Source organism: Macaca fascicularis, chromosome X, assembly GCF_037993035.2.
Source record: "Macaca fascicularis isolate 582-1 chromosome X, T2T-MFA8v1.1".
Lineage (NCBI taxonomy): Eukaryota > Metazoa > Chordata > Mammalia > Primates > Cercopithecidae > Macaca > Macaca fascicularis.
The window spans coordinates 10,200,191-10,227,626 of NC_088395.1; the positions used below are offsets into that span (position 1 = coordinate 10,200,191).

The following is a 27,436-nucleotide window of genomic DNA, read 5'->3' on the forward strand; positions in this document are numbered from 1 at the left end:
CGTGGCGTCTCTCGCTCTTTATACATTATCATTAAGGTCAATTATATTTCTGTACACAAACCTGACAGATGTTGCCATCTAACCTTCCTACCTGGGAAACAGAATGGTCTGCTGAGGTTTGTCAGGATCAGGGTTGGGGTTGTGGGAAGGGAGAGGGCAGCCTGCCAGGTAATGGAAACACTGCTTGCTTTAATTTTATTGCCAATAACAAAGCCTTCTTATTGTTTAATAGAACCCTTAAAGGCAGGCCTCATTGGCATAGTTCTAATTTTTTCGAGACCACAAACAAGAGGAATTCTTTAGGGCCACTTCATGAAAAGCAGAGGGAAAAAATAGTTTATTCCACAAAAATTAAAGCAATCCTTTGTTTCAGTAGCCAGTGCCCGATTTCAGGTTGGCATCTGTATGTGTCCTCTCTACAGGGGCATTTGTTGGCATTGTCTGCATGGGCACCCACTCTTTCATTCAGATTAATTGGAGGTTATGCCTGGCATATGAAAGAACTGGACACAAACCATCTTTTTCTGGCATATCATCCCTTTGGCATCATTACTTTCAGATAACATGCTAAAAGAAGAAATGTTTGGCATCAAAAACAAAGAAGCAAACACTCTCCTCTTGTAAAACCTATTTATAAAACTGGGAACCACACACATCTTCATTCAGTGCTTATTTTGACTCTGCCAGCAAACTAAAACTTCTAGGCAGTCCTTGCTTCTCAGTAGCAAGTTTTACTTCTCTCTCCATTTAAGGTATAGGTGACCAAAGTTTCTGGTTTCCAGAGATCTTTGCAACAGTGTTAGTAGCTAAGGAATGAAAGTGAGAGGAGATGAGGTCATTCTTGTTATTCCATGAATGAGGAAGATGCTATCAGTGTATAGGGATCATTTATGAAGCAAATCTTAGGGATTTGTTGAGTGCCCCCAATGCGCAAAGCACCATGCTAGGACCTGTGGTATAAACAAAACTTGGCCTGCTAGAGAGAATGACTTCACTAGAGAATAAGCAGCGAACATGCCAAGTGCACACATAATTAACTGCTAAACCATGGGCTACAGAAGTTCTAGAGCTCTGTGGTCCAATATGGCCACCACTAGCCACTTGCGGTTTTGAGCACTTGAAATACAGTTAGTCTGAATTGAGATGTGCTGTGAATATGAAATACATACATTAATCATTTTTATATTGATTACATGTTGACATAACATTTGAAATATATTGGGTCAAATAAAATGTATTAGTACAATTAATTTTACCTGATTATTTTTACTTAAAAAATGTGATTACTTGAAAATTTTTCAATTACATATGTGGCTCACATTACACAGTACTTTGATTGGATGATGTGACTCTAGAGAGTTTGAGAAATGAGGCAATTACTGTGTGAGTAGCTGAGGAAGGTTTCATGCCAAATATGAAGGAGGGGCTTTGACAAAAGGACAGTGAAGAGCAAAGCTAATCTGATCTGGAAGAGAAAAGGAAAGATCACAGCATTTAGATGTCTTTTGGTTGCTAATTTTGAAGTTGTGGTGAGTTTGTGAGTGTGTGTGTGTGTGTGTGTGTGTGTGTGTGTGTTTGGGAATCATGAGAGATTGATATTGAAAATGTTTTCCTGTTAAGTCATTTTCAGACCTAGGTTGACTAGCCATCTTACATGTGTGGAATTATTATTTATAAGTGTTTTTCCAAGCCTGATTCAAAGTGGCTATCTAACGATTTTTTTTCTTTTGCAAACCAGAAAAGATAGAGAAGGTATCCTAGAGAATAAAAGGAAAGGTACAGGTTTAAAATAAGGGGGAGAGACAGACCCACCTCGATCTCTATTCAGGGCTCAGCAACACCCCTGATGGACAGCTCTCCCATTTTTGACTTCCCTTTGTCAACTCCAGCCTCTTAGCCCTACCTGGGTGGCAGAGCCCTCAGGCTGGGAGAGAGCTCCTTGTGTGCACTAGCATTACTGATCCTCCAGGGATTTGTGGCTACCGAGGTTTGCTGTCATAGAAACACTGTCCTGTGTACAGTCTTCTCAAGAAGTGTCCTTTCTGCCCTTCAAGGTGTGAGTTTATCGGATATGCTGACCTATGCAAATGAACTAGTGCTACAAGGAGGACAGAAGGATGACGTAGTTGGCCTCTAGAGGTGTTCCATTCACTCACCAATAGTCAAGTGCTTCATGCTAAATGCAGCATACTAGGAAGACTATCCTACTTCCCCAGGAGTCCAACCAACTAGGAGAAGGAATAGACATGGACTTACAGACCATCAAGATTTTTGTTCAAGAACTGCATCTATGTCAACAATTCACTATGTAGTTTCCCTTAAGCTTTTAAATTCAAATTATGATCTCATTATTCTATTCATACGTCTAATAAATTTTATGAAACCAAGAATGATCACTCTCAGGGGGTCCTTGAATCAATGTTTGATTAACTCAAGTTGAATAGACTCAACTCCATTAAACAATCAATTCTGTCTATAAATTAGCTGATTAAGTTCCTACACACATATTTTTAAATTGTGGTAAAATTTACATGCAAAGAAATGCATAGATCTTAAGGGACAGTTTAATGGATTTTGATAACCAACAGCTCAATCAAGAGATAAAACATTTCTATCACCCTAGAAAGTACCCTCGAGCCCCTTTTCAGGTCAATCCTCACCCCTATGGGGAATCATTGTTCAGATTACTCCTGTAACACTTTAAACTGCATTTATCAATTTAACATATTCAATTTACTTTATAAGCACTTCAAATGCCTAACAGGATAAAATTAATACCCTAACACGTTATACCTTCCCAAGTCCTTAAGTAGCTCTTATAAATCTAACAAACTAAACTTAAAAATATGCTGAAACCTGGGCCAGGTGTGGTGGCTCATGTCTGTAATCCCAGCACTTTGGGAGGCCAAGGTGGGCAGATCACAAGGTCAGGAGATCAAGACCATCCTGGCCAACATGGTGAAATCCCGGTCTCTACTACAAATATAAAAATTAACTGGGCATGGTGGTGCACACTTGTAATCCTAGCTACTTGGGAGGCTGAGGCAGGAGAATCGCTTGAACCCAGGAGGCAGAGGTTGCAGTGAGTCGAGATTGCACCACTGCACTCCAACCTGGCAACAGAGCGAGACTCTGTCTCCAAAAAAAAAAAAAAAAAAAATGCTGAAACCCAAGTTTTTTTGAACATCGCAATATTGTTTTGAAACTTAAACTATCTTACAGATCCAACTTAAAATAACAGTTCTTTTTTTTTTTTTTTTTTTTTTTTTGAGATGGAGTCTTGCTTTGTCACCCAGGCTAGAGTGCAGTGGCCGGATCTCAGCTCACTGCAAGCTCCGCCTCCCAGGTTCACACCATTCTCCTGGCTCAGCCTCCCGCGTAGCTGGGACTACAGGCGCCCACCACCTCGCCCGGCTAGTTTTTTTTTTTGTATGTTTTAGTAGAGACGGCGTTTCACCATGTTAGCCAGGATGGTCTCGATCTCCTGACCTCGTGATCCGCCCGTCTCGGCCTCCCAAAGTGCTGGGATTACAGGCTTGAGCCACCGCGCCTGGCCTTAAAATAACAGTTCTAAAAGAAATTATATGTTAGGCTGGGTGTGGTGGCTCATGCCTATAATCCCAGCACTTTGGGAGGCCAAGGTGGGCAGATCACTTGAGGTCAGGAGTTCGTGACCAGGCTGGCCAACATGGTGAAACCCCATCTCTAGTAAAAATACAAAAATTAGCTGGGCATGGTGGTGGGCACCTGTGATCCCAGCCACTCAGGAGGCTGAGGTAGGAGAATCACTTGAACCCCAGGAGGTGGAGGTTGCAGTGAGCCGAGATCACACCAGTGCATTCCATCTCAAAAAAAAAAAAAATTACATGTTTCAAATTAGCATTTCAAAGCAAATCTGTCAAATTTCTGTAATATGTCATATTATCTTAAATGCTACAAACTATTAACATACAAACAAATATTTCAGTCCCAAGTTGTAACATATACATTTTTTTAAGTTCAGGGTCTCTGTCTCTGTCATTCAGGCTGGAGTCCAGTGGTACAATCATAGTTCACTGTAACCTCCAACTTCTGGGTTCCAGTGATCCTCCTGCTTCAGCCTCCTGAGTAGCTAGGACTACAGGTGAGAACATCCACTCACAGTTGGTTAATTAATTAATTAATTAGTAGAGACAGGGTCTTACTATGTTGCCCAGATTGGTTTCAAACTCTTGGCCTCAAGCAGTCCTCCCACCTTGGCCTCCCAAAGTGCTGGGATTATAGGTGTGAGTCACTGCACCCAGCTATAACCCAAAATATTGATTTTATGCTACAGGTTGAGTATCCCTTATCCTAAATGCTTAGAACCGGACGTGTTTTGGATTTTGGAATATTTGCACATATATAATGAGATATCTTGGGGATAGGACCCAAGTCTGACCACTGAATTAACTTACATTCCACATACACCTTATATACATAAGCTTGAAGGTAATTTTATACAATATTTTCAATAATTTTGTGCATGAAACAAAGTTTGTGTTAAGTACTTATGTGTGGAATTTTCCTCTTCTTGTGTCATGTCAGTGCTGAAGAAGTTTTGGATTTTAGAGCATTTCAGATTTTGGATTTTCAAATTAGGGTGGCTCAGCCAGTATTATTTAGGTCTTCATCTTTATACATGAATCTCAAACTTCCTGGGAAGGAGGGTAAAAAGGAATTTACTTATTTACTAAAGGAAACAAAGTTATCATCTCAAAGAAGTTGAGGTTAGAGGGTCAATGGTTAATAATAAAAGATTTTAGAAAGTGCATAAGACCTGAAGACTCTTGTACTGGCACTGCAGATGTACAGTTGCTGAGCCTTTGTTATGGTGGGTTTAACAGGGCTTCCAATTACCTGATGTTTCTTGTAATGAGAATTCCCCTGGGAATCTAACTTTCTAATCACCTGATTTGGGTTCAGTAACCACTCCAGTCACTTATTACTTGGTTACCTTCAACCCATTTCTTTACTGGCTGGTTCTTGTTATATCTGGCTTCAGGCCACGTATCTATGGTTATCTGAATAACATTTACGTTGAAAGACTATTGGGATAATTAAATCAGGAAGTGACAGTAAGAGCTGGTCAGTGGTCATAATTGTTTGTAGTGCATATAAGTCCTATCACTTTTTCACTTTTTCTTTCTTTACACTATAGTCTGTATGTTGCTGTGAAACTGGAACAGATCTATGCAATAATGCTCCCCTTCCAACACCTGCAAAGATGGACAAGGCACCACCTTCCCAATCCTATGGAAATTGACAGAAGGCTTCCTTGAATGAACTTATCACATCTCAATACCAAGCTTGCCTTGTCAGAGAATTAGACCACTATGATAGTTTTCATCACTTTACATATATGAACTTGATGTTATATCTAGTGAAAATACTTTTAAAAGCATAGTAAAAGCTCTATCATAAATTCCTAGGCCAAGAAGTTACCTCACTTGGTTGTAAAAATCTTTATTTGTGTTGCTCCTCACTAAGAGCCTTGTACATTCCATGGTAGCCTCGGGCATTTTAAATAGCTGAATTTAAAATTTCATATTTCTATTTCAAACAAAAATAACCAGTACTACAACTGTGTTCTTGTTAATGGACATTTTATGTGCATGACTCAATTATTTTGTGGTGGAATTTCAAAGTTAGAACAAAGCTCTTCAGTTTTTCCTACAACATTTAATTTAGCAAATTAAAAATAGAAGTCAATGGAATCAGGTAAAAAATGATATGTCCAGCTTCTTTGATAATCTGTAATTATTTTATACACAGAGATAATTTCAGCTTGATTGTCATTAGAAGACAATTTTATGTTCATTTATTGAAAAAAATAATTTAAACTAGATATTAGACCCAGAAGTAAAAGGTTGGTCAGTAACAAAATGATGGATTGATTGCTAGGATTATTCTTGTTTTTGAATGGCATGAATGGGAGCAATAAGGGAACCAAAGCTTTTACCTGAGAGTCACCTTCTCACCTGGAATCATTCCATTCCCCTCTGACTCTTTCATCTGAAACCATCCAGCTAAGACCATCTCATGTAAAAGTTGAGTTAGAACTAACAATGGCTATTTTATTTTTTTTTATTTTATTTTATTTGAGACAGAATCTGGCTCTGTTGCCCAGACTGGAGCGCAATGGTGCAATCTCAGCTCACTGCAACCTCTGCCTCTCAGGTTCAAGTGATTTCCTGCCCCAGTCTCTCGAGTAGCTGGGATTACAGGTGCCCACCACCACACCCAGCTAATTTTTGTATTTTAAATAGAGATGGGGTTTTACCATGTTGGCCAGGCTGGTCTCGAACTCCTGACCTCAGGTGATCCACCCACCTTGGCCTCCCAAAGTGCTGGGATTACAGGCGTGAGCCACTGTGCCTGGCCAACAATGGCTATTTTAAAAAATGTATCACAACCTGTTCCTATTATTCTTTATATCATGCCAGAAACATCTCTGCTGCTCTAGTCAATCATGCATGTAAATATTTCCAGGCAAAGAAGGTTGTGTGTGTGGAATACTGTAAGGGAGACAGGATAAGCAATTCTTGTATTATGTGGAGGGAGCACAATAAGATACATCAGAAAAAACAAAACACACTTTCTCTCTAACTTCCTAATGCTCAGCCTTGGGCCTCCAATTTAGGCCTATTACTTCACATTTAAGTATTAACCTTGGAAATCTGCACTACCAAATTCAAACATTAGAGGGTTTGTCTTCAGAGGCACGTACAAGTGCTCATACTCCAATCTGAGCCACTAAGTAGGATTCTGTATATGATGCAATAGGTCATACTACCCAAATTAGAAAGATTAGCAGATGATGAAAGGTTTGGATAATGTTTTGTATAAAGTTTCAAAACTGAAACTTGGGAATGTCATTCTAAAAGTAATACCAGCTTACTAAGTCTTATATTCATTTATTCATAAGATTAATCTCATTCCAAAATACTCAAAGATTTTTGCTGATATCTTCTCATTATTCCTCATGAATATACCCAAGAAAGAAACAGGATCCAGTGCCTGTTATGAATCAATTTTTTCTAAGTCAAGGGCACTGAATCCAAAGGGAGACATTCAAATATGTGTTAGATACTTTAATAATTAAATTTAACCTCTACCAAGAAAAACTAAATTTGCTTCATAAGTTGTCAATTTTAGTAAACTTGGTAGAGTAAACTGGATACATAGCCATTATTCATATGCAATAGTAAAAAAAATCTTCTCTAGAGATGATAAATTTCTGTGCAGACCAACAGTTCTTTTCTCCTTTGTCATGGGAATCCTAAGACCTGAACCTGGGAAATCAACCATTATTATAGTGGCTCATGATAATCCAGTTTCTGAAAGCCACCATATTTGCACTATCACATTATCATAATTCTAGAGCTGATTACATGGAGAGCAAGAGCTGACTGTGGGTTGTATGATGTGGTTTAATGAGGCCCAGAATCTGACTCTAATTATACCTTGACAGCATTCTCACAGGGGGTCAGATTGGGTGGGAATCTGATCCTCATCTGCAAGTGACAATGGATTATAACTTTGGACATTCATGTCGGCCCTCAGCAGAATATACTTCATCCAAGATCAGACACACGTTCACAAGACACAAATAGCTCGTTTGGTGTTTGCATGCTGGTCTTCATCCAATGACTCCGGATGAAGCCATTGCCAAGTTTTCTATGGAGAGAGAATGCTTTGGCATTACAAAACTGCACAACAAAATTAAACAAATGGTTCATCTTTCTTTTTAACCCAATGATTTTTCATTATTTCAAAGTTTACAAATGAATGCTTTTAGGGCTTGATGAATTACTGGAAAAGTCTTCTACAGACTCCCATTTGTTTTGCCAAGTGATTTCCTACAATTTCTTACAAGCTACATATCACCCAAGTAACACCTCACTCTCATCCCTTTCAATTTACAGAACTCATCATCTGAGCAGAAATCTAATTAAACAGCCTTAATTCCTCCACAAGAACCTTGTCACTTTACATGACAACTAGTACTGGAGAAACTCAGAGAAAGCCGTAAGAGAGCAAACTTTCCATTAAAATAAAACAACAACAAAAATAGATTAAAAACTTAGTGAGAAAAATAATGGCAAAAAGAATTTTAAGAAGTGATTACAAACAAGGCAAGATAAACCAAAGAGGCCAATGCTGGAACTTTGAAGGGATGTTGGATTAGAAAATGCCCTTCAAGGATGACCTTGGGCAAGAATGGTAAGGACTGCTGAGCCTTTATCTTCTTGAAACCATTATGGCAATTGGCCACCCTTTCCCAGTTTTTCTTGGCCATCATCTTTAGAGTCACAGTCACCTATCATTCGCAAAATGCACATCTATTAAGTGTCAAGGTGTTGTATTTGCTGTAAAAGAACTTGATTATCGGAATGTGCAGAAAATTTGGTACACATTGGTGATTCTAAGTGTTTGCTTAGCTAATAAACTATGTCTTCTGATTTTTCAAAGTAAATGGGAAGAAGAATGTGAGGAAGAGATACAGTCTTTATCTGACCTAGAAAAGTGAAGTTCTGTGGGTGACCCAAATTTTGATCATTTCTCATAAGCTTGTCTTTCACTCCATATATAATTAACTCCAAACTTGTCTAGTATAACTACAAACTCATCCATTCTACCTTATTTCTCTCCTGAAGAAGACAAAACAGAGTGGTTGAAAACTCATTAGTTTTTACAGTCCTAAACAAACATTTCTTAGGAGTCTACCTGAAGTTGCTCTTTCAATGTCTCTGCCTCCTGAATCCCACACCGTCTTGGCCTTCATACTCTGCGTGTGTGTGTGTGTGTGTGTGTGTGTGTGTGTGTGTGCAAGAGACAGGGTCTCACTCTGTCGCTCAGGCTGGAGTGCAGCCGCACTCCATGGGTCACTGTAGCCTCAACCTCCCAGGCTCAAGCAATCCTCCAGTCTTGGCCTCCTTTGTTACTGGGATTACAGGCGCACACCACCACACCTGTCTAGTTTTTTACATTTTTTTTGTAGAGACGAGGTCTCACTATATTGCCCAGGCTGTTATTGAATCCTTGGGCTCAAGTGATCCTCCTGCCTTGGCCTCCCAAAGTATGCTGGGATTACAGGCATGAGCCACCGCATGCCATTCTCTGTTCTCCACCGTTTTAAAAATATTTGGCACTTAAAATCAAAAAGCCATTCATTTGCTTTACCCTCATTTAAAAAACAAGTTATGAAAACAATGTGGCAGGGGCGGGGAGAGTTGGGTGGCTGAAGGGGAACCTTCAAACTGTTTTCCATTCTAAAGAAAAGCAGAGGTAAATCCCTGGGAGGAGATGTGAACTTATAAGGATGTGGTACTTCCTCATGGGTCCTGGGAAGGAATTCATTGATTTAATTTACAACAATTAGGAGGTGCCTCTGTGCTGTGAGTTTTTTTAGCTCCAGCTGGCATGGGAATTATTTTCCCGGGGAATGCTCATGCCCAAATACAAGGACACTTTCAGGAAGAGGAAAAGGAAGAAGTACCATCTAGGAACCAAGGATGTGAACCAGGAAATTCTTTTCCACTGTACCGATTTAAAAGAATAGCATTCTAGTGCCTAACAAACTCCATGGCCTTTTTGGAGTTTCCTAGTGCTGTGAAGGTTTCCCTTGGACATGAGATTGTTTTGCATGACAATATCCATATTATTTTCTCAATAACCAAAAGTGTCATTTCCTGAAAAGAGCTAGAAATGCCCATTGTCACTGTGAAACTCACACAGGTCTATGTGTTCCTTGAACCCTCACTAAACCTTCAAAACCAAAGTTCAAATTCAGATGCAACATGAAAGCCTTTCCAGCTCTCATCTCTCCCAAACTGGTTCCTCCGGATCCTTCCTTCTTCCAAACTTTCCATTTCTCCAGAATGAACTACTTGCTTTATGTACATACACTCCTCGTCTTTCTATCCTCATGCCTTTATTTGCCTGGCAAGCAGTGCTGTCTCCCTGATTCCGTAAACTCAAATGTTACCTACCCTTAAAGGCAGGCTCAGATCTTGCGCTACCTTCCCCAGTCCCCAGCTAGAAGCAATTTCTTGCTTCTCTGAAATTTTGAAGTAGATAATCCACACCTTCTTTATGGTAATTATGGCTTTCTACTTTATTTTGTGTTATAAATGCTCTTCTGTCTTAGTGAAGATAGTAAACTTCCTGTGGGCAGGGTCCTTTGGCACCTAACACAGTGGGTACTCCATCTGCACTACTGAAATGAACAAACTAGCAAGACACTGTAACAAATTAAAGTAACTGTCCACAGGCAAAAATGTACACCCCCTCCCAGAAATATTTGTTTAGCAAACACTGTTCCTAGATCAAGTCTCTGGAACAGAAAGTCATGTTAAGCGAAATTATCGAAAACTTGGAAAAAAGAGAAAGAGAAGACTGTGAGCCCTTCCAAAGTCCCACGAGAGCACATTCCATGAAGTCAGCCTAAGTCAGGGTCATCTGACTCTCCAGACTGGGATGTAACAGAGTCTGACTTTCTATTTACTAGTGGTTAGGGCTTAGACTCTGCAAAGTTAGATGTTAACTTAGAGAAACCCAATAATATGCAACTTATTTTGTCCAAATGTTTTAGCCTTATTGCCCTGTAGGTCACTAACCAGTTTTGTATCCAAATTAGCTATGCTAGTCTGGCATTCTTTTCCCCCTGCTAACCCCTTCCCCACATTTATATGTATCCGTTTCTGGTATCCTCCTTGGAAGCAGCTTTATCATCTTGCTGGTTCCTTCAACCCAAATGTCCATCAGTGACAGATTGGATTAAGAAAATGTGGCACATATACACCATGGAATACTATGCAGCCATCAAAAAGGATGAGTTTGTGACCTTTGTAGGGACATGGATGCAGCTGGAAACCATCATTCTTAGCAAACTATCACAAGAACAGAAAACCAAACACCGCATGTTCTCACTCATAGGTGGGAACTGAACAATGAGATCACTTGGACTCGGGAAGGGGAACATCACACACCGGGGCCTATCATGGGGAGGGGGGCGGGGGGAGGGATTGCATTGGGAGTTATACCTGATGTAAATGACGAGTTGATGGGTGCAGCACACCAACAAGGCACAAGTATACATATGTAACAAACCTGCACATTATGCACATGTACCCTACAACTTAAAGTATAATAATAATAAATAAAAAAAAAGAAGTTAAATAAATCTTTGATGTGGACTAATTCAATCATTATATGAGAAATGGGTGTTCAACTTTTGAAAATTATACTTTCAGAATACTAATAATTAGGAATAAAAACAAATGTAAAAATAAGTACTGTAAGTATCATTATTTTTCTACTCATAATTTTCTTTAATTTTTGTCTAGAATAAATTTCCCAAATACCAAACTTACTCACCCATAAACATGTGTTTCCATTCCAAAGGATTTATACAAAAACAACAAAGAAAAAAATGAATATTCTTTATTTCTTGTTTAGAATTACCTCTAATGGCATGTATGTGTCTATTTGCAACTCTGCTACAGTCAATTCAGTAATAGCTTTATTTGAAAAGCCTGTATTGCAACTAAAATCATATCTGATCTATTAATATAAAACTAAAATCTCCTTGTAAATTTCTTCAATTTATCTATCATTTGAAATTACTGAACATCTTAGAATGTAATTTTACATCATGTTAGGATGAATAGCGTCTTGTAAATTCAAGCCATAATAATATTGCATTAGGAGCAATGCATTTGTTCTGAAATCACAACAGGTCATAATGGAAACCAGACATTAATGCTTTAAGGAATAACTAGCTGAAATTGAATGAAATAATCACCCAATCCATAAAGCATTTATAAGATTTACCATAAAGCTCAGGTAATTTTTTTTTTTACTGAAGAGAAATAATTCTTTCTTATTGTCCTAAACATCAAATGCTATCACATCATAAAAATAAAATATGGCATACAGATTATTCCATTTTGTTCATCCATTTATTAATATAATACATATTCACTTTACCCTATAATAATGAAAACATTATGCTTGTTCACTATTATTTCCAATATTGTTTAATCAACAAGGCTCAACATGTTCCCTGGCAAGATGTTTGCCAAAAGAGAATCCAGTCTAAGCAGAGGGTTCAAAAGGTCTGGATTCTGCAACACACTGCTGCCACTGCTGCTGCCTTCACACTCTCAACTTCATCTCAACATGATGAAAAACTGATTCTACCCTGACAATCATGTAGCTTTTAAAGCAAGAGGGTCTACTAAGTGAACCAATGAGCTCACTGGACAGTCCTAATCTGCTCTCTCACCTATGTTTTGTTCTAATTCCTCCTTTTCTTTCCTTTTGTATGCCTTTCCCTCTTCCACCTATCATAACCTCCATCAGCACCTCAAATGATGAACAGCTGGAGTAGATGGCTTAGGTAGGAGATGAGAACATCCCTAATTTCTATCTCCCTGGATATTATCTTTGGAAAACACAACAAATTTGGAGTTGGAAAAAGTTGCTAACTCATGTGTTTCTCTTAGTAACCAGTTTTATATTTCTGATCACAAGGGGAGCACTTGTAAGTAAAAGCGCAGACTTTACAAACACAAAGTATTTTAAGCCTTCCACCAAAGCACCAGTGTTTGCACAGTAGACATGCTTTTACACTGATAGGATCTTTCTGAAAGCAATCTTTGCTAATTTCTGCTATGCTGAGAAATGTATCACCAACAAACACCATTATGTTGAATAAATAAGCTGACATCTCAATACCTAGGGTACTAAAATAATAGTTGTGAAATCTATAGTAACTGGCTCAAGTCCTGACTCTTCCATAAAGTTTCACAAAAATTGTACTCACATTTTTTTCTCTTTTAATCCCCCCTTCTCAAACTATACTCCATCTAATCTAAGATACCAGCAACTGTCTCATCTATATTTTGTATGCCAGTAGGAACAAACAAATGTTGCCCATTAAACTGTCTCACCATTCATTTAAGTTGCAGCTCAATTTCAGCAATATTAGTCTGTAAAAAAATTGCTAATCTTAGAATCCATAAATGCAATATTCTACTAGCTTGGCACCTGATTGGCTACTCTACTGTTCTTTAAATATGTTGTTATATGTGTGTACATTGTTCTCTAACATATTATAATCTTTATTATTATTTGCTACATTGTGCATCTACTGACAGTTATAGGCACATAGGAGGCTATAAACTTATAATCACTGCTTAGACGATCAAAGGGACTTCAAGAAACTCTTATTGCAAAAATGGAGTTACTGTCAAAAATTTTAAATGCATGCTCAAAATAATTTGCTTCTCCAACTTTAGATATTTTGGGGGAGCTGAACTTGCAAGCATTCAAATAGTGTTCAAAATTTGCCATTTAGAGAGTCATCAAGCAAATTCATCTAAAACAAATTCCCTGAGCTCCTACTGTGTGAAAATCAATGCATTAGAGTCTATGAGATACAAAAACGAATTAGATTTGACTCCCATCCTCTAAGACTTCACATTCTGGTTGGAAAAATGGAACTGGTACATGAAAGAATGATAAAGCCATGAGAAGATTATTACTATTCTTACATTGCTATAAAGAAATACCTGAGACTGGGTAATTTACAAAGAAAATCGGTTTAATTGGTTCACGGGTGCTACAGGCTGTACAGGAAGCAGGGCACCAGGTATGTGCTCAGCTTCTGATGAGGCCTCAGGAAGCTTTTACACATGGTAGAAGGCAAAGCCAGAGCTGGCACGTCAAATGGCGAAATTAGGAGCAATAGAGAGTGTGTGTGGGGGAGGCGGGTGGGCGGAGGGGGGAGTGTCACACACTTTTAAACAGCTAGATTTTGTGAGAACTCACTTATCATGGAGTCAGCACCAAGCCATGAGGGATCTGCCCCCATGACCCAAACACCTCCCACCAACCCCCACCTCCAGCACTGGGGATTACAATTCGACATGAGATTGGGGCGGGGACATCTCTCCTTTCTCTGAATCACATACACGATATCATAAAATGTTATGCGATTCAGAGAAAGAGGCGATGACTCTGGTCCCGAGAACCAGAGAAACATTCACAACTGAAGTGCCCCTTGACTTAGGACTTGGAGGGTACACAGGAAGCATTCTGACAAATAGACATGGGTTGGAGGGATTGGCCTACCAGGCAGAGGGAACCACTTGGTTAAGGGCCAGAAGGCTTAAAAGTGTAGTGAATGGCAATTGTTTAGTTTCAGTTCATGGGGTGGGGTGGTAAAAAAGACAGTTTGGGAGAAGATGGAAGAGGACTTTGAAAATCACATACATAAAGGAAGTGGCATCTATTTTTTCCTTATGCAGTGTAGAGTCATTGCAGGTTCTGCTATTGTTGCAATTGTGGTTTATTTCATGGAAACACATCTGACAACTAAGATGCATCAATATACACCTGCAGTGGGTTAAATTGTGTCTGTAAAAAAAGATATGTTCAAGTCCTAACCCCTGGTACCTGTAAATGGGACCTTATTTGAAAATAGACTCTTTGTTTTTTTTCTTTTTTGAGACAAGGTCTCACTCTGTCACCTAGACTGGAGTGCAGTACTGCAATCTCAGCTCACTGCAGCCTCAATTTCCCAGGCTTGGGTTATCCTCCCACCTCAGCCTCCCAAGTAGCTGGGACCACAGGTGTGTGCTCCCACGCCTGGCTAATTTTTTTTGTATTTTTTAGTAGAGATGGGTTTTCGCCATGTTGCCCAGGCTGGCCTCCTGAGCTCAAGTGATCCTCCTGCCTTAGCCTCCCAAAGTGCTGGGATTACAGGGTGTGAACCACCATGCCTGGCCTGAAAATAGTCTTCGCAGGTGTAATCAAGTTAAAGTGAGGTAAGGCTGGAGTAGGGTGGGCTCTTTATAACAATAAGGAAATTTGGACGCATATTCAGAGACACAGCAGGAGAATGTGACGACAGAGGCAGAGTTGAGAGTGCTGTAGCTGCAAGCCAAGGAACTCCAAGAATTGCCTGCAACTACCAGAAAATGGGAAGAGGCAAGGAAGGATCCTCCCCTAGAACATTTGGAGGGAGCATGGCCCTGCCAAAATCTTGATTTCAGACTTCTAGCCTCCAAAACTGACAGAATAAATTACTCTTGTTTTATGCTTTCCCAGTTTGTGGTAATTTGTTATGGCAGCCCTAGTACACTAATACAATACCTTTTTTGACTGTTCTTTGTAAGGGCAATTAAAATCTACAACATTAGGACTGCTATGTAATGCTAGATCAGGGAGAGCTATAACGGGAATGGGAGGCAGCCCTGGATGGGAGAGATTCTCTGAAGTTCTGATTCCTTTTAATTTCATCCATCTTTTATTTTGGCTTTTGCAAAATATTTAATTTTAAGAAAGATTCTTGTTTTAAAATTATAAAGCATGAGGATATCAAAACCTTGATCTGGCAGTTTTCATACGAAACATACCATAGAGAAATACAGAGATACTCACCTCAACATGTTGACAGGTTTGGATGAGTTTAGCTAAAAGGGTCTCCAGTTCTGTGTTCCTCTTAATAAGGTTGGTGAGGTTACTCTCTAAGTTTTGCTGTTCAAAAAAAAAAAAAAAGGAAAAAATATTATTCTGCATACTTTTATACTTCAGATACACAAAATTACTCATACTCAGGAAAAACTGATACATTTTTCAGAAACCTTAGTGAAATCAACATAATTTCAAGTATTTATAGATTTAAATTGGATTTTCAAAAGTTGCATTTAAAAGAACCTTTTAGACACGCTCAGACTTTATTCTTTTTGTTCTTGCTTCTTGCACTAACTCAGGGATATTTAACAGAATAATTAGTTATAGGTTATCTCTAGGTCATGACCTAGGGAGAAAGGAGGTAATTGGATTTCTATCCCTTTACTTAAATCAGAGCTGGCAATAATATAAGGAATATATTTCCACATCAAATCAACTACCATTGGATTTTTCAGATTTATCCTTTTATGGGCAGGCTGAGGCTAATCCCTTGGAGGAAGGTTTGAATTGTTTAGCTCTTGCTGACAGTAAGGTCATTTATAGACATTTATGATAAGTCCTCGTCACACACACATTTGGTCAGTTGTAGTGGAGTTGACTCTCCGTATCCACTGGGTTCCACATACCTGGATTCAACCAGTTGCAGATCAAAAATATTTGGAAAAAAATGGATGACTGCATCTGTACTGAACATGTACAGACTTTTTTCTTGTCATTATTCCCTAAACAATAGAATATAACAACTATTTGCATAGTATTTACATTGTATTAGGTAATATAAGTTATCTAGAGATGACTTGAAGTATGCAGGAGGATGTGATTGGGTTATATGCAAATAACAGGCCATTTTATATCAGGGATTTGAGCATCCACGATTTTAGTATCTATGAGAGACCCTGAAATTAATCCCTTATGGATACCAACACACAATTGTACATTTTATTGTTCACGCTTCTATTCTTTGTCCATTAATGCCAGATCAAATTTCTTTGAACACTATATTTACCACTCATTATCCTGTATAAGACTCTAGAATTATTGCCTATTCCTTTAGAGCATCAAACTTAAAGTTCTCTGGAATGACTATTTAATCCTATTTTCAAACACAATAACTCTCTATTCTGGGTAAGACACACTAAGATTTCTGTTCCTTCTCATTCACATGCTCTTGATTGCCAGGGGTGTCCAATCTTTTGGCTTCCCTGGACCACGCTGGAAGAAGAATTTTCTTGGGCCACACATAAAATAACTAACACTAATGACAGCTGATGAGCTAAAAAAAAAAATCACAAAACAATCTCATAATGTTTTAAGAAAGTTTATGAATTTGTGTTGGGCTGCATTCAAAGCACTTCTGGGTCGCAGGTGGCCTTGCTGGCCGCGTGTTGAACAAGCTTGATTTACACCATTCATTCATTTACTTATGTGTTCCTACCATTCATTCATTTACTTATGTGTTCACACAACAAGTACTTATTAAGCTTCTATAATATGCCAGACTCTGAAAGAGACAGTAAGGAAATAAAATAAAAATATTGATATCTACTCCCTGTCCACAAGGAAACAGATGGCTGTACAAACTGGGAGAAAGATGCTACAAACAAGAGAAGGGGAAGAGTTGATGGCTGCTGGTTAAAGGTTTCCAAGAGGGCCAAGTCTTGCAGCTGAGGCTTGAAGGATGTCCAGGGGTTTTTTGTTGCACAACAGTGGAAACTTCTTGGAAAGAAGAATCTTCCATGGGCAGGGAATAGAACAATGTCATATGCCAACATCAGAGAGGTTGAGAGAGCAAAAGATCAGGGAAACTGTGTTTTAGCATATAGACAGTTCCACAAGTATGGCAAAGATATGGAACAACAGGAAATTTCATGGAAAAGAAAACAGACCTCAAATTTATAATGTCATCCGAGAAAGAGGATTTAGAAAGAGTTTGAGGGATTTTGAAAACTAACAAGTTCATAAAGGTGTCAATATTTCATTACACTGTAAAATTTATTTATGAAAATTTTAGCTCTTTCTACTTCCCTAAATTTTTTATTGAGAAAAGTGTATTAAGGAAAAGAACCACTTTTATCTAAGGCTTAAAATGCATATGTCAAAAGCAGAACTTTCTGGTTATTTTTAAAACAAGTTAAACTTATTAATCTGGTGTTGACTGTTTTTAAAATTTTTTAACGAATGCATTTGCATTTCTAGTAGGTTCTTTATCACATCTCCCTTTTCTTATTGAATTCCTTTCTGTTCCTATTACAAAAACACAATTCTCTTCTCCATAATCTCAAGACAACTAAACTTACTTATTCTTAAGCTCTTTTGAGAAAAGGCAATTCTGTATTTCCCTGTGCTTGTTGAATATTTCTCAAGGATCTGATTTTATCTTTGTCTTGTAATTTTTGTCTGATACCTCATACAATGTAAACTTTGCTCCCTGTGCTGTGATTTGGGGATTGACATAGTCCAGCCAGATGAGAAGCATATTCTGAGGTTAGGGTGTGAGGTTCTTTTCCCAAAGAGGACGCTCCCACAAGGCACTCATGTGCAACAGAGGCACAGATCCTAGTTTGACTCAGTGCCTCTGCTTCCCTCCATGAGAGTTCTGTGTCTGACTTCAATTCCAGATAAGATGTCAGGTTCCCTTTGAGTCCAGTGTATCCATGGGGGGGGGGTCTTGGCCTCCAGGTGTACAAGGCTCTTGCCACATGTGATGTTCACTTCCCTATGTGTCTACTGAAGTCACCATTGCCCCATGTCATCTCCACTCCTTGGGAGTAGCCCAGTGTCAGTCTTCCCTCACCACTCTACACTTTCTTTCATTTCCGGTCCTTGGAGGCTTTTCACATATGTTTACGCTTGGTTATGTATTCATTAAAATACATTTTAAAATATTTTCTCTGTAATTCTCATGTGTTCAAAATTCAGAGGAAGGCTTTGTGCACATTTCATCTGGACTGGAAAACCAACAAGAAACCTTCAATTCTGTCTTGGAAATACTCAAAACCTTTCAAATGTGACAATTTTAAAGGAGAAAAATAACTTTTTCACTTAAAGAATGGGATACAAGAGGCTGAAGAGTCAGAGAATGAACTAGACACAGTGATTTATGTACAACTTGATCTTATGCTTGCATCAAAGAAAAACTTGCTTTTAATAACAATAACAACAAAAGCCAAAGTTTTTTTTTACTGTTTGGATTAAATGAATTGCAACTGCTAATCACTTTATGGTCAGAGACTAGAGGATGATTTTGAAGCATCCCATTCTTCAATGTCCTTGATATAGACATAACTATTATAAGGTATATTTGTCAACTTTTTTGGTATGTTAATACTAGGGGATACTTTTCTTTTTGGCTGACCCTTCACAGCAGGAAATTTCTAGGGAAATACATCATCTAACTGTTTACAATTCAATTGTCATAAGTATGACTTTTCTAAAGCTAGTCAGCAAAAGAGGGTCAAAGAAATGCAATCCAACACATTGAAATTTTACAAACATCTGCTTGCTCCCCCCTCCCTTTATTAAGTATACATCATGCATCAAATCTGTTTTTAATCAGTTAATACATAGACTAAAGCCTGTGGTTTAAACACATTGACCTATCCAGATCCTTTGGGGTTATTCAAATTTAAATAGTACAAGTGTTACTGAAGTCTGCAAAGAATTACCAAGTCAGTTAGAAGCATAATAAAGGGAAATTAAGCTGGGAGAGAGACTTGTTTCCAAGTGGTACCAAAGGGGCTGACAACACTTTTGAAGGGAACCTGGGTAATGGGAAGGTAACAAAATCCAGTCGTTAATGAGCCATGCACCCATAAGCTTCCACTACAGGGACTTCTCTGAAGATTTTCTGGAAATTAACTCTATCACTAACGTCCTGTGTGGTAGTGGTCAGCAGGCTCCATAACCTCTTGATTTTGATTGTGATTTGTGCAAAACAGAGATCATACTTTTTCATATAAAAGTCATGGGATTAAGTAGATACCAGTTTCTACACTGCCCTATGGATATCTAAAAAAATTCTACAGACCATAAGAAAAATTGGTTTTAGTTTCCTGTTACCACCTTGAAAACATCAATATATTGACATCTCCTTACTCAAGCCAAGTTTTGTAGAAATCCAAGGAGTCAGGCATGAGTGACCACATATGCAGAGGGAGAAGACTGGGGCTACCATCCCAGCTGGACTCTCTTGGGCAAATGACTGGATGTGTCTTGGGCTCAGTTTTCCCATCCATAATGTATGGATAATGATAAATCTACCTATCTGTACTATTGTTAAAATTGAATGAGAAAATGAACACACTCATCAGAGAACTACATGAATGTTTGTTGAAATTATGAATTATAAGATGGAACATTTAGTTTTGACACAGTTCCAGACACTAGAAGGGCCCAACCCTGTGCCTCTGGCAGGCACCATTCTCCAGCTTGCTCATGGCTTTTTCCTGCAAGTACCTGTGCCTTTTCACCCCAGGGTCTTACCTGGCTTCAGGCAAGGCAGGTGCTGGGGAGAGTAAGAAGAAGCTGAAGCCCCTAGGAGCAGCCCTCAAGTGGCAATTACTGGCAATTGGTGGATACACTGCCCAGCTTTTTCACTTCCTTGGTGGAACCACTCTGAGCCTCTGTCTACAAAATCTCCCACAAGGCGCCATTGGGAGGCAGCACATGGGTCCACAGCAACAACCTGCTCATTAACCCTCTTTCCTCTTCGTTCTCTTTCCTGTTTGCATCCCCTCTCCCTCCAGGTGCTTCCTGGATCACCTCACAATTCAAATTGTCAAAGTCTGCTTCTGGGAGAACTCATCTACAATCATTTCCATAGACCACCTAACCCATTTTTGAGTATGCCTTCCTATGAGGAAGAGCCAATCAGAAAAGATTGTATTACTTTAGAAAGACATTTGAAAATACAAGAGGTTGTTTTCTCTCTTCCCCCATCTTTCCTCTTTCTGCTTTTTCTAGAGGTCACATATTCTCCAAATTCCAGGCTGTAGATCAGCAGTGTCAATAGAAATCTAATGTGAGCCACAAATGTGAGTCACATTTCAAAATTTTCTAGTAGTCACATTAACGAAGTAGAACCAAGTAAAGTTAATTTTAATAAAATTGTCATTTCCACCTGCAATCAATATTTGAAAACTGATGAGGTATTTTACATTCTTTTTTTCTTTCTTTTTACTAAGTCTTTAGAATCTGATATGTTTTACACTTATGACACATCTCAACTCAAAACCAGCCCCATTTCAAACACTTGGGAGCTATATCTGGCTGGTGGCTACCTTGCTGGTCTAGAATGGGGGTGGCAAACTTGCTATAAAAGATCATGTAGTAAATATTTTAGGCTTTATTGGCCATATGTTCTTGGACACAATGACTCAATGCTGCTGCTGTTTTAGCATGAAAGCAGCCATAGATAATATGTAAATGAGTGGGCAGGACTGTATTCAATGAAATTTTATTTGCCAAAACAAGTGGTGAGTGAAATTTGACCCATAACTGTTGTTTGCCACGCCCCCAGTCTAGAAGGTAAATATCAAAATAACATTGTCTGGGCCACTGATAAACATCTGCTTCTGTTAAACACTAACATTTGTTCCAAACCTTTTGTGTAAGTCTGAAATAGATGCCACTCCATGAACCTCTAGAAAGAATTCTTTCTGTACAAGATGCTAAGAGCACTTTCACTTATGGCCAGAAAGCTTAGCTTGACAGAACCCACAATAATCTGAAGAAAATTAAACAGCATTTTGACTCGTAGATATTCTAATTTAAGGAGCATAATGGTTAAGTACACAGAACCTGGTGCCAGTCTGCCTGGTTTGAAATCCTAGCTCTGAGACCTTCAACAAGTTCTTAACCTCTGTGCCTTAGTTTCCTCATGGGGCTGTCAAGATGATTAGAGGAGGAGATATGTGCAAGCCCTAGGAGGAGCACCTGGCTCACGATGTGTTGTACTGGTACTTGTTAAATAAAATAAAAAACTTGTTTTTCAAGTTTGGAGTTTAGACTGATTTTAATAAAAGCTTAATTTGTAACACTTATACCACAACCAAATTAAAAGCATGCTCATACAGTTAATAAAATATTTAAACCGCTAGCAAATTAAAAGCACGCCCACACATTTCATAAATGAATTCTTCTGTAGATTTTCAATTTAGTAGTACACAGCTACAAGAATATATTTCCCCCTAAGATTACATTTTCCAAAAACACTGAATCCAATTTGCTCAGCCTTCTCATGATGTGATTATTGTCAGAATTCCCATCTGGACTGCGGGTCCCTGTTTTAGACTAAGTGTTGTGTAATGTCCTAAATATCAACGAATGCTAATGCTACTATTTGTTGTCATCTCTGTTAGTTTGAATGGGTAAGTCCCTTTCCTTTAGTGGTCAGTATTACTCATACCTCTTTTCCTCTACTTTCCCCACTCCTGTGCTGGGCTCCTGCCATTGTGAACAAGCTGTTTTAGGGATCCAGGCTTGTTTCTGGGTCTGGGCCTGGGCGCAGTCTCTTCCCTTTGCCTGGAATGGATGTGCATAGCAGAAAATTCTACCAGTAAAAAAAGAGTATAATAAAGCCATAGTATCTATTGAGTACTTGCTGTATACCCATCATTGCTTAGTCCCTTCCCACTGTACACACTTAAATATTCAATGATATTTCCAATTAGTATGGAAAACTGGATATTCATTGGACAACCTTTCTGAAATCCAATGTAGTAAATCAACTAATTAGTTAATTTAACAACTAGTATAGATTGTTAAGGCAATGTCTTCTCTCAGCTTTGCTAAACAATAGAAGTCTTCCACGCTTTCAGGCTTTTGTCATTGGTACAGTTGAGTCTGACCCCAAGAAGAGGGCCTTGAGAGTTCAGAAGAATTTTTGAGGAATGTTATATAACCCTGTCCAGACCACAGGACTTCTGTGAAGGCAAATATAACATTATCAAACAAATTTTTACAAACCGGGATTTATAAAAATAGAGCAATGATATAGCAATTATCACTAACACATCAATTTCAACTTCTATCCAAACCCAAAGTCAAGTTGCTCCCAGCCTTAATTCATTACCTTTTCCCCAAGTGATTTTTTTCATAGTGCCCTTATTCTGTGAGGTTTTAGCAAGTGTGTTACGACTTGGTGGCATTCAATACTGCCCTCCCACCACCACCACCAAAGAAAAGAAATACAAATAATTCAAAATGGTCCTTATAAAAGGCAAGGATACCAGTGGGCAGATTTTGTTATAATATTAAGCCAAGGATTGGGTATAGGCCAAATTTGTGGAAGGCAAAGTTATAAAACATGAGTTGCTTAAAGAATGAGGCTTCCTTACCTACTTTATGCAAAAAGGGTAATTAATTTTTCTTACCATTTTTATTTTTAATGCACACATTTTGGATGCATCTTCACAGAGCCACAGTCAACCTCCTTCATGTTAGGTAGTTTTTAGTAAGGCTTATTTGAGCTGATAATTGAACGATTCATGTTGGGACAGCTGATTTTACACCAATCTCGATATGAGCCTTTAGGCATGGATATGGACACCAGCAGAGAATAGTAAGTCCAACTTAACAGATGAGCTTTGTACTTCTACATACAGTGATACCCAATCAAACAGCAAGGGAAGCAGACAGATGCCCCTAATTTTTGCCTTTGGAGACCTGAACCTAAGAGTCAGGTTGCAGGGAATTAATGACTTGTCATTGAGTACTACTATTAAAATGTATGCTTGAAATATGAGATTTCAGTAATTCCTTTTGGGTTTGCCCAGGACTTAAAGAATGCTTGCTCTTATTCCGAAGTCAATACTTCAGAATGTCTTTAAAGTATAATATTAGGTCTGGATACCTTTCAAGGCAAACACAGATCTGGCTTGTTTCATTCCACAATATTCAGAGTGACATTCAGCAACTGTGTTTGGAGCCTTGGCACCCAACACCACGACTCCAGCGTGATCAGGATATGGACACGTCAAGCGCCACAACCCATATATTTTCTTCTAAGAAACTTTAACCACAATAGTTAATATGAAAACACACCCGTATTAACACATGCCACCTGTATAAAAGCATAAATTCTTTATACGTAACTAAATTTTAAAGATGTTTTAATTACACTGCAGGAGTCTGAGACTATCTTCAGGTTTGACTCGACAGACCACAAATACATGTAATTTAGGTTTTTTTTAATTTTTTAATGCCTTTTTTTCATTGGTTATAATAGCTACCATTTCCAAATGCCCTGGCAAGACAGGCCGCCCAGGGAACTTCAAAAACCTAATAAAATACAATCTGCATATAAATTTAAGTCTAGTATTCCATGGACTACAATTTAAGCCATTTTGATATGTGATACAGTATTTACCTTGTCAGGTTTTATTTGAAATTTCTATATTAACACCACAGAATCTGTTCCATATATTTATAAATTCCATCATTAAGAGTTCAGTGTTTATTTTTCTAACCTGGTAGTCAATAACATACAGAGAACAACTTTTAAATACTGTGTATGGTCTAGAAGAGCTTTTATTTTAATGGAGATAAATAGATATCTTAGTATAGTTCTATTCATTTAGTTATAATTTTAGCAGATCCAATGACGACTAGTTATTTCCAAGTATTACAGATGTGAATGGCCTTTTTTGTTCACTCCTGCTCCCCAGCCCCATTTCTGCCTATAATAAGAGAGGTGAGCAAATAACCAATAAATACATTTGTTGGTTTTGAGAATGGATATCACATGAAGCTGTATTACTAGAATCCTTTCAAATTCTCTAACTTAAAAACAATGATCTCAGTTGGAAAATTTATGCCTGCAGAAAAATGCTTCTAAGAATAAGTCTATAACTTTTATCAGCAGGACATAAAGGAAGCATTTTGTAAGACTATAACATAGGTAGAAGAGCTGTGGATGGTCTTGGGCAACTCTCCGTCTGCCCTCTCTGCTCATTTGCCCCTGTTCAACTTCTGAATCCTTCTCAACACAGTACTCTAGGTTGCAATAGCAATATCAAAAGAGGCAACAGGCAGGGCACTGTGGTTCATGCCTGTAATCCCAACACTTTGGGATGCCAAGGCGGGAGGACTGCTTGAAGCCAGGAGTTCAAGACCAGCCTGGGCAACATAGTGAGACTCCATCTCTACAAAAACATTTTTAAAAATTAAAAATTAATATTAAGCCAAGGATTGGGTACAGGTTAAATTTGTAGACTACAGCTGGTGCACATCTGTAATCCCAGTTACACAGGAGGCTGAGGAGGGAGGATTGCTTGACCTGGGAGTTTAATACTTCAGTGAGTTATGATTGCACCACTGGACTCCAGCCTGGGGGACAGAGAGAGGCCCTGTCTCTTAAAAATATAAATAAATAAATAAAACAATAAAACAAAAGAGGCAATCTACTTGCCAGTTAAGAATTACATGGTGAAGAGAATATTGTAAAACAGACTAATAGTAGTTAATTATTTTTGCTCAAGTGAAAACTTTCAAATCAGGAAGATATTCAATGTCCTAAACCAGAGGTTGGCAAACTATGGTTGGTCCACAGGTCAAATCTTGCCTGCTGCCTGTTTTTGTGTGGCTTGCTAGCTAAGAATGGTTTTTCCTTTTTTTTGGGATGGAGTTTCGCTCTTGTTTCCCAGGCTGGAGTGCAATGGGGTTATCTCAGCTCACCGCAACCTCCATCTCCTGGGTTCAAGCGATTCTCTGGCCTCAGCCTCCCGAGTAGCTGGGATTACAGGCATGTGCCACCATGCCCAGCTAATTTTCATATTTTTTAGCAAAGACGGGGTTTCTCCATGTTGCTCAGGCTGGTCTCGAATTCCTGCCTCAGGTGACCAACCCACCTCGGCCTCCCAAAGTGCTGGGATTACAGGTGTGAGCCACCGTGCCCAGCCTCGTTTTTACATTTTTAAATAATTTTTTAAAAATAAAAAGAGTAACATTTTGTGACACATGAAAAGTATACAAAACTCACATTTTTGTAGCCATAAATTATTGTTTACTGTTGCTTTCACAGTACAATGAGAAAGTTGAGGACTTGAACCTACAAAGACCAAAATATCTGCTATCTGGCCATTTGTAGAAAATTATTTTCTTTATTTAAAAAACAACCTTCTTTTTTTAATAATCCAAAAAAGAAAGACAGACAGAAAGAAAGAAGGAAGGAAGGAAGGAAGGAAGGAAGGAAGGAAGGAAGGAAGGAAGGAAAGAAAAGATAAGAAAAGAAAAGAAAAGAAAAAGAAAAGAAAAGATATCCCTGGTATCCATGGGAATGGCAAAAAAAAAAAAAAGTCCAAATACTTTTTAATTAATTTATACATTTTTTTTCCTGTTGCTCCAAGTCATTTTAAAATTTCAATATAATTAAATTCACTTAACATTTTCAACACCTACTATGGGAGTGTAGGAGGATGCCTCAAATTCCAATCCTTCAGGTACTCAAAATTCTAAAGACTCTTTTTGTTAACCAACAAAATAAATTTTAACTCAGAAAAAAAATTATAGATAAGATGCCTTAAATTATGGATAAAATGCAATGATTGAATAAATTCTTGTTTTATTTGTGTCTTTTGTCCAGGAAAGCAGAAGCTTCAAACTGAGGAAGAGTAAGAAATGACAATGTTCAATTGGATCAAGGTTGCTATAGCAAAAACATAGTCAAAAGTGAGTAAGGAAGGCACAGCACGAGGATTAGTTAGTTCCTTCCACTCTGCAAATAAATATATAAAGCATTGAGTTTTAAGTGTCAATTGGATATGGAATTACTCATTGATTGCTATCTCCCTCAATTCTATTTTCCTGGTCTTTTTTTCCCCCCTCAATCATAAAATACACCTTAAAAGGCAGGCAGGGAGGGTGTAGAGCACTGGATAATTAATGTCTATAAAATCCCCTGATATTGATGGATGTCATACATGCTGTCTGTATAGGTCCCTTCAAGCTTTACTTCCTCCATTACTCAGGGATTGAACAATTTTGATCTTATCCCCTTTCTTCCATCTTAAGTAGATGATAACATTGCCAGATACTCATTAATGAACATGTTCTGGTCTTCCTACTTCAACAGGGTTTTAACCGATACCATCAAGCATTTTTACCAGACCTGAATGTCAAATTAGTCTCATAGTGGATGCTTAGCCTTGGATGGAGGAAAATACATTTTTGTTTTTCAGATACTGTGGGGAAACCAAATCTTTTTCTAAGCCACCACCACACATTCTGCAGGTACTTCATGTCATTTAAACTGAATATATTAAACATATTTGAAGCTAAAATAGTTGAAAGTCTTTGATCTAATAATTTTGAATAGATAAGTATGATTTGCTTTGTTTCTATAGGAATTTATCTTCCGAATTTCTTAGGTTTTAGAGGAAAATGCTCTTTTCTGGACCAGCTGCTGAAAATGATTATTAAAATTCAATACATGATCAGCTTTGTTCTTGAATTTGCAGTATTCACAGGAAAGGTTCGTAGTGTTCACAATACTCATATCCCCACATGTGTGGTACAAAAAAAATTTAAGGCCAAGGGAGGTCACACTCTTTGGCTCAAAAAATAGATTAAAATTCCATTCCATCCAAAATGGGTACGATCTGTTAGGAATTTACAAAAATCAATATTATGTAAGAGAATTCCCCATTTGGGACATCCTACAGAATCAAAGAAGAATATGAAAGTATGCCATTGTTTTTCAGCTCTGAGTAACCTTCAAAAACAGATCCTTGCCTAAGTTTTAGGAAGTTTGAATCTCAAATTCTTAAAATTCATTGAATCCTTTGTCCCTGACTTCTTCATCTTTACTCAGTCATTTCCTCAACCTTCAGTAGGACTGACACTGCCTTTGTCTATTCAAGATGATTTTGATTGAGTTGAAAGAAATGTGGAAATCATGGAAGGAAAGAAGATGAGGAGCGTCTACTAGGGGAGT

General features: G+C 38.2%; 1 protein-coding gene across 11 annotated transcripts in view; it reads right to left on the reverse strand.

The window, feature by feature from the left end:
* Positions 1-27,436, reverse strand: part of MID1 (midline 1) — a 389,100-nt gene that overhangs the window by 65,230 nt on the left and 296,434 nt on the right. For all 11 annotated transcript variants that reach the window (XM_015443459.4, XM_074030121.1, XM_015443457.4 and 8 more), the window contains one exon: positions 15,472-15,567. In XM_015443459.4, coding sequence (XP_015298945.1) covers positions 15,472-15,567 — 96 coding nt within the window. The remainder of the gene's footprint in view (positions 1-15,471; positions 15,568-27,436) is intronic.